Source organism: Pleurodeles waltl, chromosome 11, assembly GCF_031143425.1.
Source record: "Pleurodeles waltl isolate 20211129_DDA chromosome 11, aPleWal1.hap1.20221129, whole genome shotgun sequence".
NCBI classification, from domain to species: Eukaryota; Metazoa; Chordata; class Amphibia; order Caudata; family Salamandridae; genus Pleurodeles; species Pleurodeles waltl.
In genome coordinates this window covers 878,075,640-878,093,793 of record NC_090450.1, presented here as the reverse complement: position 1 = coordinate 878,093,793, position 18,154 = coordinate 878,075,640, and the positions used below count along the sequence as shown (strand labels likewise).

General features: G+C 42.7%; 1 protein-coding gene across 1 annotated transcript in view; it reads left to right on the top strand.

Annotated features, from left to right (window-relative positions):
• Positions 1-18,154, top strand: part of MYO1H (myosin IH) — a 570,182-nt gene that overhangs the window by 276,643 nt on the left and 275,385 nt on the right. Inside the window, exons 13-14 of the mRNA XM_069212716.1 lie at positions 11,322-11,413; positions 16,173-16,267. Of these exons, the coding sequence (XP_069068817.1) occupies positions 11,322-11,413; positions 16,173-16,267 (187 nt within the window). The remainder of the gene's footprint in view (positions 1-11,321; positions 11,414-16,172; positions 16,268-18,154) is intronic.

Genomic DNA, 18,154 nt, shown 5'->3' with positions numbered 1-18,154 from the left:
TTTGTGTCAAGAATAAGAAATTTGAAGAAATATAGAACTCTGGCATACCATCCTCTCTTTCTGAGAACTGGCCAAAAACCTGCTTTAGTGGTTGTCATCTTATTGGCAAAAGTATGCATCTCCATCACTTACCACAATTGAAAAAAGGTTTATTACATGGTAGAAACATTTCTAAATGTGGCTTTGCAGTCGAAAGACCAGCAGCATCAGTCCAAAACTTTGTTGGTGATCATGCATTTGCTTACAGCCACAGGACTACACAGTATTAGGGTGCTGTACCATGAAACAACAAAATGAATAGCACTTTACAAAGAAGCAGCAATGCACATTCCATAGCCTACTTGAGGACAATGGGGCACTGTCTCAAGTGATTATGACACCCAACAAGACGAGACAACAGTGTATTCTGGCACCTCTATGATTTCCCATCAACACTTCTGATGCACCCAAGTCTCTAGAGCATATGAAATACTTTCCACCAAAATTGCAAATTGCACTAAGAGCTCACACCAACTTTGTATTTTGTTGATTATGCTGTCTTGTGTTTTCCACAAGTAGTATCAGAAGAAATAAAAAAATCCCCACCTCCTCCCTGATGAACTCAACGATATGGTGAAGTATTGAAGGAGGTGTGCCTCAATGGACAACAAAAATAAACTAATTTTCAACTCAAGTGATTAACTCAATAGTGGATTGTGCCGGGCCGGGTATCAGAGAACCGGCCCAGCAGTTCCCGGGGGCAAGGGACATAGACAGAAAAAAGAAAGAAAAGGGAAAGAAAGAGAAGGAAAGAAAACAATGGCAACATTTACCTCTTCACCAACCCTCTTCTATGTTTGTTTTTGTCTCCCCCTGCACCTCCTGAGTCATTCCCTGCAAAAAGAAGAAAGGAGAAGGATAAAGATCACAGGAGAAAACGGGCAAGAAAGAAAACAGAGAAAGAAAAAGAAAGGAAAACCCAAAGAGCAAGAAAGGAACTATAGAATTGTTATTCAGCAGACAACAAAAACTTCAATAAAAATCATATATATATATATATATATATATATCGGTTACCGCCTACAAATCTCCATTACTGTGTGCCTGCGACAGTGGTGTCAGAAGTGGGATCTGTTTTAGTCTCGGCGAACCTGAATCAGACAGGGTTCAGTGATGGAGGAAAAACCTACACTAGCTGATATGATTGCCCAGTTGGCGGAAGGACAGAGGCATCTAGAGCTGATATGGGAGAAGCAATTAAAGGAGGCCAAGGAAGAACAAGAAGCCTTGCAGACTGCCTTAAAGAGTCAGGCCACAATTATCACCAATAACCAGCTGGTTCATGAAACCGCTATCTGGAAGTTAACCGAGACCATGGCAAGTAGTAAGGTACACCTCAATGTCCCCAGTAGTGTCCTCCAAAAATATCAGGACAACGAAGCCCCTGATTCTTTCTTTACTAATTTTGAATGGGACGCTAGTTCTGCGAATTGGCCAACAGGGAGGTGGGGTCAGTACATAACACCTTTACTAACAGGGAACTTGCAGGCTGCCTACCAGGCAGTAAATCCCAGAGGTGTCACTCCATATACAGAGATCAAGAAAGCCATACAAGTAGGACTGGATCAAGAGAGCTATCGAGTTCTGTTCCGACAAACAAAATGGGCACCCTAGGAGACTCCTCGTACCCTTTATTATAGAGTACAGTATGCAGCAGGAAAATGCCCACAGAAACGTCCAAAGATGACATGTTTGAAACTGTGGTACTAGAACAATACCTAGAGGCCCTGTCCACCTCTACACGAAACTGGATCCAACAACATTCTGACCTCAATAACAACACTGCTATTGAACTCGCCTGTGCCTTCCACCGAGCCCCGGAGTTTAAAAGCTCCCATGCGAAACCCACGATTATAGCCACCCGTGGTCCTAATCCCAAACCACTCCTAACAAAAGCTTTACCAGGACCTAGCATGGAAAAAAACAGTAGCCCATGTTATCCCTCCAAACATTTCACAATGGGACCACAGTGCTTCCATTGTGCCGAGTGGGGCCATATAGCGAGACATTGTCCTCTCAAAAAAGAGCAGGAAGAACCAATGGAAATAGGAATAACGAAAGGACGGGTCTTGTGGTTAGGACAAACTATGACAAGATATACTACCACTATGAGGGTGAATAAAGAAGAGAGGATCATATTTATTGACTTTGGGTGTAGTCAAAGTGTAGTGAACCAAACATATGTGCGTCCCGAGCAATGGGATCCAAATACCCAAGCATTAATCACTTGTGTACACGGAGACAAGAGGACCTACCCTGTTGCCACCATAGGGATAAACTGGAAGGGAACAGAAGAGTGTCTCTCCATAGAGGTGATTCCCAATTTAGGGGAAGATCTTATTATAGGGACTGACTATGAGGCCTTCCCTGAACTATTGGACACATTAAATCAGAAAAACCTTGTTGAGTCTTGGTGGACTGAAGCTCCCTTTGTATCTTCAGATATAGCAGAAACCAGCATAAAAAAGAGACTCACTAAATCACAAAAAACAAGAACAAAAACGATTATCAAGATGATCTTACTAAAAACATATCAACTGTACAAGAGTCCCCGAAGATCATAATGTCCATTGCCGGACACTTTCAGCAGTCTCAAAGAGAAGACCCAACCTTAAAGAATGCGTGGCATATAGCCTTAAAGTCCAATACTCACTCGGGAGAAAACCGAGGAGGTTATAACCAAACTATTGTAATGGCCAGGCGTATATGGCGATATTAGGAAACACTGTCAGACCTGTCCCAAATGCCAATTAATAAACCCCTCCACTGATCCCAAAGTTCCCCTCTATCCTTTGTCCATAATAGAAGTTCACTTTACAAGGGTCGGCATGGATTTGGTTGGTCCCTTAATTCCATCCATAAAGGGCCACCAATACCTCCTAGTCCTAGTTGATTGTGCTACCCGGTATCCAGAAGCCATTCCACTAGCCAGTATGACCACGAAGACAATATCCCAAGCTACGATAGAGTTTTTTTCTAGAGTAGGATTCCCCAAGGAGATCCTTACGGACCAGGGGACTCCTTTTATGTCCAGATTGATGTCCGAAGTATGTCAAGCATTAGGGGTAAAACAGATCAGGACCTCAGTCTATGGTCTTGTGGAATGCTATAATAAAACTATTAAGGACCTCCTGCGCAAGATCATTAACGACTCAGGGAAAAACTGGGAAAATAAATTACCCCTTGTTCTATAAGCTTTGCAAACCCATGTACAGTCGTCCACAGGACACAGTCCTTTTGAGCTTCTTTTTGGTAGACAACCCTGTACCGTATTAGATATGTTAGTGGAATAGTGGGAAGAGACTGATGAGGAAATCAAAGATGTTCTAACATACACTAAAGACTTAAAAGAAACCTTACACACTGATTGGGAAGAAGCCCATAAGTGTTTGAAGGAAGCTCAAGAAAAACAAAAAGCCTATTATGTTTCCCACAGCAGACACCGAACATTAGCAGGTCAAAAAGTGTTAGTGCTATTACCCACAACAGAGAACAAACTACTCGCCCATTGGCAGGGACCCTATACTGTCCTGGAACAGGTCACTCCTGTAACCTACAGAATTGAAATACCTCATGTGTCAGGTAGAGAGCAAATATACCACATCAACCTTCTAAAGATATGGCATGATACAGATGAACCCCTCAGTAATAGGTATATTTCTACTGGTGATGAAGGTGATATACCTCTATATCCACAGAAACAATAGAACAGAGAGAAACACTTATGCCCCAGCTTAGTGATTCCCTCTCACCCGAACAACGTTCCCAAGTATCCGCTTTAGTGAGTGCTAACCTCGATGTATTTTCAAAAATACCAGGAAAAACCCACTTAATACAACACCATCTCAGAACAATAAGTGACAGAGTATTCCGACACAGGCCATATAGAATACTGGAAACCAGATGGAAAGTAGTAGAACAGGAAGTGAGAGAAATGTTACAGGCTGGAATTATTGAACCTTCTACCAGTCCCTGGTGCTCTCCCATAGTCTTAGTACCGAAACCCGACAGGAGTATTAGATTTTGTATTGACTTTAGGCAATTGAATGCTCTGTCCTACTTTGACACCTATCCAATGCCTAAAATTGATGATTTACTTGAGCGGTTAGGGAAGGCCAGATATATGACCACCCTAATCTAACTAAAGGTTATTGGCAGATCCCTCTGAAAGAAGAAGATAAAAAAAAAACAGCATTCGCAACTCCCTCTGGACTCTACCAGTTTACTATTCTCCCTTTTGGGTTGCATGGTGCACCGGCTACTTTTCAACGACTAATTGATAGGGTGCTACGTCCGTTTCAGGACTATGCAGCTGCTTACTTTGATGACATTGTTATCTACAGTACAACATGGAAGGAACATACCACCCACCTAACCAGTATTTTACACGCTTTTAGGTAAGCAGGCTTCACTGCAAACCCCGAGAAATGTAGAGTAGGATACGATAACACTCATTACCTAGGGTATGTGATAGGACATGGACTGGTGAAATCTCAGATAGAAATAGTATACGCCATCACACAAATACAAAAGGATATGAGGGCTTTTTTAGGGATGGTGGGATATTAACGGTGATTCATTCATCACTTCTTAGAGATAGCAGCCCCACTCACTGCCCTACTGGGCAAGAATAAGCCCAATCAGATCACTCATCTCACTGATACTGAGAAAAACAGTTTTGAGCACCTAAAACATCTCCTGACAATTGAACCTGTACTGCATTGCCCTGATTTCCAAAAACCCTTTCAGGTTCAAACGGATGCCTCCGATCAAGGGTTAGGAGCAGCTCTCTCGCAAAAAGATGAAAATTTACTTTTTGATCCTATAGTCTTCCTTAGTGGGAAACGTCTACCCTGTGAACAACGGTATCCAACCCTTGAGAAGGAATGTCTCGAGATCAAATGGGCTGTTGAATCCTTGCGATATTATTTAACCAGTCGTTATTCACATTACTCACTGATCACGCCCCTTTAACGTGGTTGGAACGCCATAAGGATACCAATGCACGGGTCCTCCAGTGGTTTTTATCACTCCAACCTTTCTCCTTCCTTGTACAGCATTCGCCTGGCTCCCTTCTCTCCAACGCAGACTACCTGTCCAGATATCCTTCTAGCAAGTGGCTCCAACAGCCACTGTCCAGGGGGAGTGAATGTGCCGGGCCGGCTATCAGAGAACCGGCCCAGCAGTTCCCCGGGGGCATCATCACGGCTGGCGCACATGACCCGGATGTACAACTCCTCGCATCCAATCAGGAGTCAGATGTGGATGAAGGCAGGGTGTTTAAAGGGGAAAGGAACGTCACCAAGCGGCCAGCGGGTGCTTGGGAATTGCTTCCCACGCCATACGGATCACACAGTGTAGGAGTAGAAGACGCCAGCACTGAGGGGAGGACGGAAACAGCAGCCCGACGACTGCCCAAAGAACCAGTGGAATGACCAGGAGGTGACGAGGCATACCAACCGGCCACTCTCTGGGGAGAGCGTGGCCTCATCAGGTACGGTCCTATAAACAGGACGCAAGGGAAAAGCAAATCAGGACTGGTGGGGGGAGGGAGGAAAAATCACCTAAAGGGTTTTATAATTCTGTGTCATTTGTTTGTTTTGGGTGTTACCACTGCCGATGTTTTTGTTCTGTTCACCGGGAAGGAAAACTGAGTGATTTCTCCTGGGAATTGTGGCAGCACGGATAACGTACAACACAAGCGTGTTACAATTGATATATTTTGTTTTTTTTTTACGGGTTGCTTAATCTGAGTTTATTTGCACGGTTGTTATAAACATGGTATAGAACAAACGGGCAGGACATCAAAGGAAAGAATAGAGATAAAAGAGGAAAAGAGCATTCATTTATTTGGTTTACTTGTTTATACGCGCACCAAAATTAAGTGAACAAAGAAAAGGCAGAAACTGGAAAGAAACTCGAGGAAAAAAAAAAGACAAAAATAATAATAAGTACAGACAGGGAAAGACGGCAAGACCAGCAAGCAAAAGAAAAACGGAAAGGATACAAAAGGGAAAAGAAAGGAAGTAGAAAAGGGACATAGACAGAAAAAATAAAGAAAAGGGAAAGAAAGAGAAGGAAAGAAAATAGTGGCAATACTTACCTCTTCACCAACCCTCTTCTATGTTTGTTTTTGTCTCCCCCTGCGCCTCCTGAGTCATTCCTTGCGAAAAGAAGAAAGGAAAAGGATAAAGATCCCAGGAGAAAACAGACAAGAAAGAAAAAGAAAGGAAAACCCAAAGACCAAGAAAGGAACTATAGAATTGTTATTCAGCAGACAACAAAAACTTGAATAAAAATCATATATATATATATATATATATATATATAGATAGATAGATAGATAGATAGATAGATAGATAGATAGATAGATAGATATAGATAGATATCAATTACCGCCTACGAATCTCCATTACTGTGCACCTGTGACACGGATCTACAACCACCTTAAAATGGTTTTCAGGTTTTAATGAATGTTGTCCATTTAATTCATTCTGCACCATTTCACTGGATTTTTGGTTTAAAATAGAAAGAGAAAGGGTGTGGCAGTCCTTCCTTGCTTATATAGTTGGTTTATGATTCAAATTGTATTTCTTTTAAAGGAAATAAATACATTCACTTATTGTGGTCTTTACACAGGCATGTTTTAAAAAGATATATTTAGCTGAATAGCGATTTCTGTCTGTAGAAGTCTTCAAGTTCAAACAAATGAGTGGATAGCTTGAAAATGTATGAATCCAATCAAGATCCCCATGGTGGAGAACCAGCTTACAGATAATTAGTTTTCCTGACATACATTTGGTTATGTTGGTTTTGTTTTGATACTGGGCTCCATAGTTACTATGTTCCCCATCGAAGTTCAAAAATGTGTCTGTGGCTTCTGTCTATTGTGCAGTGCCTAATTTGTAAAATAATAGGATCTAGGCTCTAACGTTTTACTCAAAAACCTGCTGTTCCACTGCTGAATGTCAGTGTACTGATAACTAGAGTTATCTAATCTCAATTCCACCTAATCCATCCTTCATCAACAACCATACTCTCCCTGCCCTATTATCTCGCTCTTGTAGTTTCAGTTTCATCCCTACTTTGTCCTTTTGTGACAGTGTTTTTGTGCTTACCTTCCTCCTTCTTTCCCCATTGCTCCCTTTCTTTCCCTTGTTCTGGGTCAAAGACTGATGATGAAAAATAAGTACCAGTCCCAAAACAAGCACTTGCAAAGCCAGTAGGTCAAGCCTATACAATAGCTATTGGCTTTGCCAATGTGTTTTAGCCATATTTTACACCAGCATGGCTGCAATTCAACATGCCAATAAAATGAGTGCTGTAGAGGAGAGTAGCATGGAGTGGAGTGGTGTAGAGTGGAGTAGAGTATTGTATAGTGTACTGTCATAGAGTGGAGTGGTGTAGAGTGGAGTTGAGTGCCATAGGGAGGAGTAGAGCATTGTAGATCAGAGTGGCATATAGTGGAGGGTGTAAAGTGGAATATAGTGTTGTGTTGTAGAGTGGAGTGACAGAGAGTGTCATAGAGTTGAGAGTCATAGACTGGAGTGGGGTAGAGCGGAGAATGGAGTGGCAAGTGTGGTGTAGAGTGAGTGGCATAAAGGAGAGCAGATTGTCATAGACTGGAATGAAGTACAGTGTATTAACGTGGAGTGGCCTAGAGTGGAGCAGAGTGTCAAAGAGTGTGTTGGCATAGAGTGGAGTGGCATAGAGTGGTGTAGATTGTCAGACAGGGAATGGAGTAGTGTCAAAGAGTGGAGTATAGTGTTGTAGAGTGGAGTGTCGTAGAGTGGCATAAAGTGGAGTAGAGTGGAGAGATGTAGAATGGAGTGCTGTAGAGTGTTCTTGAGCGGTGTACAGTGGAATGTTGTGGAGTGGCATAGAGTGGAGTAGGATGTTTTAGAGTGGCATACAGTGTCACAAAGTGGAGTGGCATAAGTGGAGTGGCATTGAATGGAGTAGAGTGTTGTAGAATGGAGTGGCGTGGAGTAGAGTGTCATGAAGTGGCGTGGAGTAGTGTCATAAAATGAAGTGGCATGGAACAGAATGTCATAGACTAGAGGGTGTAGAGTGGAGTAGAGTGGCATAGAGTGGAGAAGAGTAGTGTAAAGTGGCAGTAGTGTAAAGTGGCATGGAGTGTCCATGAGTGAAGTGTCATGGACTAGAGTTTTGCTGAGTGTCGTAGAGTGAAGTGTAATAAAGGGGCGTAGAGTGGAGGGGTGTAGAGTGGCATAGTGTGGAGGAGAGTAGAGTATCATATACTAAAGTAGTGTCATAGAGTGGAGTGGCATGGAGTCGAATGGAGTAGAGTGTCATGGAGTGGTGTAGAGTGGAATAAAATGCAGTGGAGAAATGTAGAGTGGAGTGGCATAGAGTAGAGGAGAGTGTTGTGGAGTGAAGTTGAGTGGGACAGAGTGGAGTGGCAAAGAGTGGGATAGAGTGGTGTACAGTATAGTGGCATAGAATGGAGTTGCATAGAGTGGAGTAAAGTGGTGTGCTGTAGAGTGGAGTGGCGTAGGGTAGAATAGACTGGTGCAGAGTGGCATGGTGTAGAGTGGAGTGGCATGGAGTGGAATGGCATAGACTGGAGTAAAGTGTCATAGAGTGGAAGGATGTGGAATGGCATAGAGTAGCGTGGAGTGAGGTAGAGTGGCATAGAGAGGAGTAGAGTGGAGTGGCATAGAGAGGAGTAGAATGTCATAGAGTGGAGTGGATTATAGTGGAATAGAGTGAAGTATTTATGGTTTGGTAGCACACTGTCATTACATAAAACACATTTTCAGTTGAAATAACCATTACATTTGCACAGACTTACAGTTATACTGGTGAAATTATACCACATACAAAAGATAATGAATGGAAATCGGCATCACATAGGGGGTCATTCTAAGTCCAGCGGGCGGCGGAGGCCGCCCGCCAGACTTCCCCCACCAAAATACCGCTCCGCGGTCGTAAGACCGCTGAGGGTATTTTGGGATTTGCCCTGGGCTGGCGGGCGACCGCCAAAAGGCCGCCCGCCAGCCCAGGGCAAATCAACCTTCCCACGAGGACGCCGGCTCAGAATTGAGCCGGCGTAGTGGGAAGGTGCGACGGGTACAGTGGCACCCGTCACGTATTTCAGTGTCTGCAATGCAGACACTGAAATACAAAGTGGGGCCCTCTTACGGGGGCCCCTGCAGTGCCCATGCCATGGGCATGGGCACGGGCACTGCAGGGGCCCCCAGGGGCCCCGCGGCACCCCCTACCGCCATCCTGTTCCTGGCGGGAGACCCGCCAGGAACAGGATGGCGGTAGGGGGTTTCAGAATCCCCATGGCGGCGGAGCGCGCTCCGCCGCCATGGAGGATTCTGTAGGGCAGCGGAAAACCGGCGGGAGACCGTCGGTTTTCCTAGTCTGACTGTGGCCGAACCGCCGCGGTCAGAATGCCCTGCGGGGCACCGCCGGTCTGTCGGCGGTGCTCCCGCCGACCCTGGCCCCGGCGGTCTGAGACCGCCGTGGTCAGAATGACCCCCATAGTGTATTGATTTTTTTATTGTATTGAGATATTTGTTTACACCACACTTCACAATTACCAGAAATGTGCTTCATTTGTGCTTCCCTAAATCTGATGTATTCTGAAATATGTGTACAATTAATTTACTGACATTTACATTTTGTTTTGTGCTAGAAGAAATAACATTCCACAATCTTCCCTTTCAACCCCCATTACCCAGCAAGATTTTCACATAAATTCTCTCACTTTACAGTTAGAGGAAGAAAAGTAAACACCAACCTCACAGAGACTGACATTTGACCTTTTTCTTTGAATGCACAGCACATGATAAGATACAAACAAAGATATTTTAAGACCTCTTTATTGCTCATTCACTGCTGAACTCCAGCATGGTTATTTTGTGGGTACTTCAGCACCCCCCACTCCCGTACTACTGTCGCCTAAAGCATGGGTGTGAGATTATGGAAGAGGATTATTTAAGTACTACTATTACTCATGAACATTGACCAAAATAAACAGGCTCGAAAACAGAACATTGTTCCTCACAAGCATGCAAGATTGATCATTGGTAGTGATCAAGATAAGGACAATCATTCAAGCAGAAAGATAGGAGCAGGAAACCTTTTCAACTAAATACATCACGTTTACTGCTCTGATCTAACATAAGGGAGACAACTGAAACAAGAGAACAGTCGTGAAAGATTACAAGGAGCTAGTCAGAGTGGTGTTAAACAGGCTATGCTCCTCTGAGGGACTAAGACGTGGGACAGCCTAAAACAAATAAAACCATCAAATAGGAAGCAAGCAAATGATACAAAACACAAAACCAATGGGAAGCAATGGGAAGAATGGATTCCTAGAGAAGCTTTTGGAATGTCCCCACTATGGGGGTTATTCTAACTTTGGAGGAGGTGTTAATCCGTCCCAAAAGTGACGGAAAAGTGACGGATTTACCACCAGCCGTATTACGAGTCCATTATATCCTATGGAACTCGTAATACGGCTGGTGGTATATCCGTCACTTTACCGTCACTTTTGGGACGGATTACCACTCCTCCAAAGTTAGAATAACCCCTTATGTCTTTGAAACCAGATTGTCTGGTAGGCTTCAACCTAAAAAGAGAGGCGGTGAACCCCACCTGTAACCACTGGCTCAAATTAAGCACTGCCATTGAGTGCCTTCAGAATGGGGTGGGTGGACTTAGGGAATTGGATTCTTTTTTGGTCACCCACCTCCCTTCACATTCCTCGATTCTTCACATTTCATTTATGACTAGGAATATCTGTCAATTGAGGGGCATATTAATGGCTGCACCATTGATGCATCATGTTGTCAGAGGTTACCAACAGTGTCACTGTGACACTATGGGACTCAAGTGACATTCGGCGCTCCGTAACAGCATGAAAACGTTTTTGCAAGGTTTCCGCATGGGGAAGGCTATTGCTGCATTAAAAAACCATCTACTGATAGAATACTGTACCCACCAGGACTAACATTACAAAAATTGCATGATAGAATACTGTACCTACCAGAACTAACATTACCAAAAGTGCATAACTTTTTCTTCTAATAAATGATTCATTGGTTCTATGTCTTAGCATGACAGAAATGAGTGAATAAAAAAAATATGAGAACTCAACATCATGCCCATGACCACCAGGATTTTCTTCAGTGTGTATAAGAGGTTCAAAACGAAGAGCTCTGTTTCTTTGAGACAATTGCACTACTTTTCATAAAGCACCTTCTTTACCGTCTAAATAATTTAACAAAAGATCTTTGCTGTTTAAGGATGAAGAATGCCTACGGCCCGGAGAAGCTACAGATTTGAGTTTCCTGGCAAAGCTGGAGGAGAAAGTAGGAGACCATCCTCACTTCCTGACGTACGCATGTATACTTTGCAAATCTTACACAAAAAGTGCCCTATCATAGTGATACAACGTAGTAGTCCTGCTCCATTATACCACGAAGTAACAGATAGATTATTCAAATGGGAAATGCATAATTTCTAGTGAGCTTAGACTGTCAGTGCAAATATATTTCCTATATATGCACACACTGGCATTCAGCTTCACTTTTAAGACACTAGAACTCACCTCCCCCCCCAACGTTGTTCATTACAAGATGGGCATTGAGGTCGTTTATGAAGACGTTGCTTTAGAGACATTTATCTTGAAAAAAGACGATGGTGAAATCATTCTTGTTCTTGGTAAATGATGGTAAAGAGTTACAAAATAGTGTTTCCTAGGTGTCCCAGTTCATTTGTTCAGATCATGACGACAAAGACTACGTTGACAAATTGATTGTAAAACATTGGCCAATGGAAAGTAGTTCAAAACACAATGAAATGCCAGTGTGGTCTGCCAGTTGCAATCTAAATACGAAGCATCGAAGTATTGTGGCAGAAATGATTAGAGCATCTATAAAGCTTATGATAGAGGGTAGTCTAAATACTCCTATAAAACCAAACAACACGGTTCATGTAATTAGATTGCCGGTTAGCTTGTGTACCTTATGTTTTGTATTCGTTATTGAATAAGTGGTAATTTGTACTTCATTTCGAGAGTGACATGTATATGAAATGATAATTACCCCCAACGACATCAAATATTTACGTATATTGGGGCTGATTACAACTTTGGAGGAGGTGTTAATCCGTCCCAAAAGTGACGGTAAAGTGCCGGATATACCACCAGCCGTATTACGAATCAATTACATCCTATGGAAGTCGTAATACGGCTGGTGGTATATCCGTCACTTTACCGTCACTTTTGGGACGGATTAACACCTCCTCCAAAGTTGTTCTCAGGCCCACTATCTGTCTCCTAATGTTTGGCTGTGCATTCCAAGACGTTCAATATATGTCCCTTTATAAGTAATTCATAGAATGTGAATGCCTAAAATAATTATTGTGTAATGATTCCAAAGTTGTCAATTGCAGTTTTTTTTACAAGGGATAATATTCTTGAACACTGAATATATCTGCCCGCATACCAATTTCCCAAAACGTTTTTTAAAATCTAGATTTAAACTCATCATGTGACTGAAACAATATTAATATGCATAGGTGATGACATTTACTTCATTTTGTTTAAATAACATTGTAAAAGTCAATTAACCGAAAAAAATTATAGGATGGGTTTCAATATATAGTGGTCTTGCTGCCATCTTTTACTTTCCCTTTAAAAAAGAGAAAAAACTGACGAGGTAAACCTAGGGATGCCACCGGTCAAAGAGATGATGGCTCCTTTGTAATTAGTCTTTCTCCCAATTAGCAGTCTCCATTTGAAATCCTGCCTATGTTTTTGCACGGGGTTATCGAAGGCTGTGGAGGCGCTGTTTCTATTCACAAAGACCATCAAGCCTGAAGTTATTTAAGATATGGAGTCCTCTTGCTGAGGTGTCTCTGGACTGCATTGAGGAGCGTGTTTCCCTTCTTCACCTACCTCCCCATCACCACACCCAGTAACTTGGAAGGTCCTGGTTTCCGAGGTCAATCAGCAGTCAGTGTGGCTACGCAGCTGTCACAATGTGGCCTGTTGCCACCTGTGAGAGGCTGTTATGTAGTTGAAATGCACCTCTTAAGGCTGGGCTTAAAGTGAGGCCTTGATTTGCAGCAAAAGAGCAGGGTGTATGGTACTCATGGAGGTAGACAAGTGACTCTCAGGCCCCTTTGTGTATACATTCTCAGGCTATGACATGGCTTCAGTTTCTTGCCACTGTCACCTCACCTGTGGTGGTGAAAGAATTCTTCTATGTCTGGTTTGGGTGGCTTGGAAATGTGGGCCGCCATCCCTGTGATTTTGTCCCCCAATTTTCACTTGAAGGGAACTTATGAGGATTTTTTGTCTGGGTTCAAATTGCAGTCAGTTGTTACTGGGCAGTATCCATGGTGAGTTTTATATTTTTGCTTATTAATAGTCATTAGCATTGGTCGTTTCCCACTGCTATCCTTTGATCTCATGTACTACTACACGTTAATTGGATTGTTAAGTTATTCTCTTTGTACACTGCGGTGTAACAAAGGCCACCACAGGCCCTGCGGTGTGGGGACCCCGAGCTCCAGGGGGCCCCTTCAGCACAGCATCTTGACCTGAGAGCTCTTGAGTGAGTCTGGAGGGGGCGCCCTCTATGTACTGTGCAGTGGGACTCCCTCAAGTTTCGTTACACCACTGTACACTTAACCTTCCAAATGTAGCAAGGTTGGGCAATCAAGTCTAGCTCAAGAGACAATAATAGTCTTGGAACACAGATACATAAGTAATCACAACATCTGGTTGTTTGTGACGCTGGCATTGTACACAATTCAAGGGAGACCATTAATGACAACAGGAAGTCTCCAAAATCAGTGTTTCATCAATAGGATTGCTGGCATTGGAACCAAGCTTATCACCTCCATTAGGTACAATGTGCTTTCAAATTTAAGAGGCTCTTATCTGTTTAATAGCTGATTACTGTGAAGATTTGTTTATAATGCATGAATATGTTAATTCTATAGTGTGCAGTTAGTCAAAAGGCAACATTTCAGTCAGAGAGGTCACCTTGAGCTGTGAGCTCACAGCTGGTGCCTTTCAGAGTGGTCTTTTCCGCTTTCTAAAACCGGATTGCTAGGCCCAAATAGTACCAAGCAGCCATTCTACAGTGGAGGTGGACTACATTGTTTATGGTTCCTGGAACCCCTTCAAACTGAGGAGAAGTATAATCACCTCAGGACATGAGAAACCACTCCCCACAGTCTCAAATTCTATCATTTTGGTTCACCCAAGATGGAGCTGATCCTCCATCCTAACCTACTGCTGTGAAACAGAGGCCAGGCCTCAGGTCGAAGCTGAAACTCTTATGTTCTGCCCTTTCATTTGTTCCTCAGAGCAACAGATTAATCTCCATCATCTTTACATTGGATGCATTAAGTTTCTCCTCTGCTTCCTGCTGGGAAGTGATCCCTCAAGCAACAATGAAGGGGCAGTAAGGACGTTAACACATTGTTGAATGCCTCGTAGTATGTGATTAGTGTATAAGGACCATTGGCAGGATGCAAATGTGCTTATAGGAGCAGGGCCAGAGCAGCAGAATCTTCAGCGCAGGATTGCTTCTGATGCTACTTTAACCTGGTTCAGAATGAAGTTTATCTCTTAATACTTCAAAGGTATGCTGAAGGAAACGTGGAAAAAGCTGGACATTGGTGCATATTTAGTAGTCGTGGCCTAGCTAATCAATTATACGACTGAGATGACAATCACAATTGAAGGATTTTATTTCACACTCTCTCATGACTCTATAGGCAGGACCCCATAATTAAACAGAAACAGCCACTAAAGAAATCATCAATGTCCGTGCTTAATATGAATGTGATACACACTTGTTAACTGGAAAAAGAGGGAAGACAGGAATGGGGAGTGTTAGTTAATTGTCTTAGCTCAAGGGGTGGGATATGGCGAAGGATGAGGATAGGTTTGTTTTAGTTCACATAGATGTTACTTCTAGATACTTGCAAACAAGGCCGACTTTAGCGCTGGTGGTGCCCGGATGGACAATATTTCCCCCCCCCCCCCTCCCATGACCTCTTCCTCTGATTCCCTTACTACCACCCAACAAAAGTGCCCCTCACCTCTCCATAGTCCTTCTTTCATAGATATGTGATTTGTTTTAAATCGCTGTAAAGGTTGGCTGCAGTCGCGGCTGGCAACTGTGAAAAGGGGCGGGTGTGGGGAGAATAAAACAAAAATGTAAAAAAATATGTTTAAAAAAACTTACCTGTACTTCGCCGCCTCTCCACCGCACTCCAGGCACCCAGCCTGCCCTTAGGCCAATCATGACGTTGCTCAAAGCAGCATTATGATTGGCGGGAGTGCTCTGGCTGGGTGCTCCAATGCAGACTGGGAGCCTGAGCTTGCTCTCTCCAACCCGGCAACACCAGTGCCGGGTTGGAGAGAGCCCTTGATGCATGTGTGTTTGGCTAGCCCAAGATAGCCAGCTAAACATACATGCACACTGAGGGGACTGCTCTGTACACTCCCCTCAATACTCGTCACCCCCATGGCCCCGCCCCTTTAAAAATAAAACGATAATAAACACAGTTTATTATTGTTTTATTTTTAAAGGTTTGCAGCTCCTGCTGCTGGCAGGGACTGGGGGCGATGCTCCTCCGCCATAGTGGAGGAGCCTCCCCTGTTTGTCTCTACTAATCCACTCAGTTATCCACATTAACATACAGATCTGTTCTATGCAGCAGGCATATTAACCCTCTGTGTTACTTTATGGTGAGTTAAAATCGCTACTACCCCTACTAGACAAAACTCCAATTTCTCTTTCTCTAGCAGGAATATCAATCACAAGATTTGGCTTGACATTTTTATTGCTGCCTGAAAACGTAGCCGAATAAGGGATTCTGCATCAGGTGCTTTTAATTCGTAAGTTATTACTGATCACAGCCCCCCCCCCCCTCCAAGGTTAGTGCCCCCTTTCCAGGTCAGCACCCAGAGGGGCCGCTCCGGTCGCATCTCCTAAAGCTGACCCTGCTTGGAAATGTTCTACTTTCTAAGTAACATCTTAATGCTAAAGGGAAAAATTATGACTTGCCAGTCTTTAAATGTTTACTTCAAGATGTTCACACTTTATTTTTTGACTTATCTATTTCTCTAGCCGGAAACTTGCAGATCAAGCAGCTCGGAAAACAATTGATTGGGTTGATTTCCGACTTATCCACTATGCAGGAGAGGTGACCTACTGTGCAGTAGGTGAGTGGATTATTATTTGTCAAGTAAGTTTAGAAGAGAAAAGTAATTGTGACAAAGTTCTTCTTTAAAGCGACCTCAATTTTGCATTTTTTGTGGAATTCAAATGTAATATAGTTAGGCAGTGTTTACTTTAATACATTGCCTTAAAGGGTAATATTTAAAGCAGACAATCAAAACAGCCCAATTTAGAATTAGAACAATTTGAATGTAGTATGTACTCATAGAGTAGTATGTAAAAGAAGTATATAAGATTTATATTTCAGAAAAAAGAAATGCACGTATAAATTGCACCTTTACAAACTCAGTCGTCTCTAGACCCCTTTCTACAACTGAAAGTGTGATGATTTATCTTCTGTATGAAAAACAAGTTGAGGCATACCCTCATCTTTGGTGGTGGGTTGTTACATAACCTCTAGGCATGAAGGAAGAAAGGCCTGTCTTATGTAGTTGGATCTAGGCATTACTACCAGGGAAGCAGAAGTTAAGAGTCCTCTGGTTCTGTTTTTTGAGAGCGTGTGGGCTAGAAAGCTCCTTTCCTGCATTTAAAATGAAGGACAATCCACCTTGAAGTCACCTTTCACTGAAAGCCATGAAGACAAGCAGTTGCACTTATGAAGTCACAATATTTCTTTTTTGGCCATCTCTTCGTACTTAGCATCTTACTGTTGAAGCTTTGTTACTAATCATTTCTCCAATCACAGTATGATATTCCTCTTTCAGAATGGTGTATGAAAAGTGAATGCTACTGATCTATTGAAACAGGTTGAATTTAACATTTGCTACTCTTCTTGAGCTACATTCTCCAGTATTGGACCTTTCAAAGATTGATATTACAGGTCTGAATCCTCGTTACCAGTGCTTAATTTGAGCCAGTGGTTTCCGGTGCTTGGCACCAACACTTAATTGTTAATATCGGCTCCTATGATAGTATGCCACATGGTGGCGCTGTTATTGTAATTTAAAGAAGAGCAGAACAACAGTTGCTAAACATACAATCTACCTAAAAAATGACTGATTCCTGCCTCCCAAGCCCTTGTTATTCCTTTTAGGGTCTGGAATATTCTGAATTGTCCCACTTGTAGGAGTATGATGGTTAGTGATTGAGTAATTGGCAGCACTGACAGGGCAGTTGGAGGTGCAAGCTGCAGTGGCCTCCTGATAAGGGCCCGGTACTTATTTTTTGCAAATCAAGCACTGCTTGTTTCGTTAATGAAGTCATTATTTCACAAAGGCTACATGAACACCATTTAAAACTATATCCACCGTTTATGTTTTTTTTTTCCTTTTATCATTTAGTAATTAGAGTTTCAATTCCACCTCTCAAACTCAGCTTAGATTCTCTCACAACACATTGTGTTAGGTAGACATGTTGAAATGTTGCTCACAATTACAATTGCTTGATATGGGTTTATAATGAGCTTTAATGTTTTTTAGAGGCAGCTCTACTACACAAGATTTTGATAGATGGCTTGCCTACTTTCTAGGAGGAATCCTTGCTCTTTTCAAAGAAATGTTCTTAACATTATGAAACAGAAAACAAGCAAAGTATTTCCAAAGGAGTAAAGTATCCCCTGCCATACATTATAAAGATATTGCAAGTCACAGAGGAGTTCCATAACCATAGGGAGGAACAAGGCCGAATGCTGAGTTCCTTTAAAGGGTTATGGCAGTCTGAGATGGCTTGCAATAGCCCTATCATGCACATCAGGGGTAGTTTATCCCATATAATACATGGTCACACCATCATCTTCCCCACAAAGCACCTAAAACCTTGATGCGTAGCTCTTTCATATGAAAGAGAGAGCATGTTTGCAAACATAAAGAATAAAAATAAAACCTCTAGTACAAAACTAAACACAAAAAAAGCCTGTGAGATATTTGCTGCAA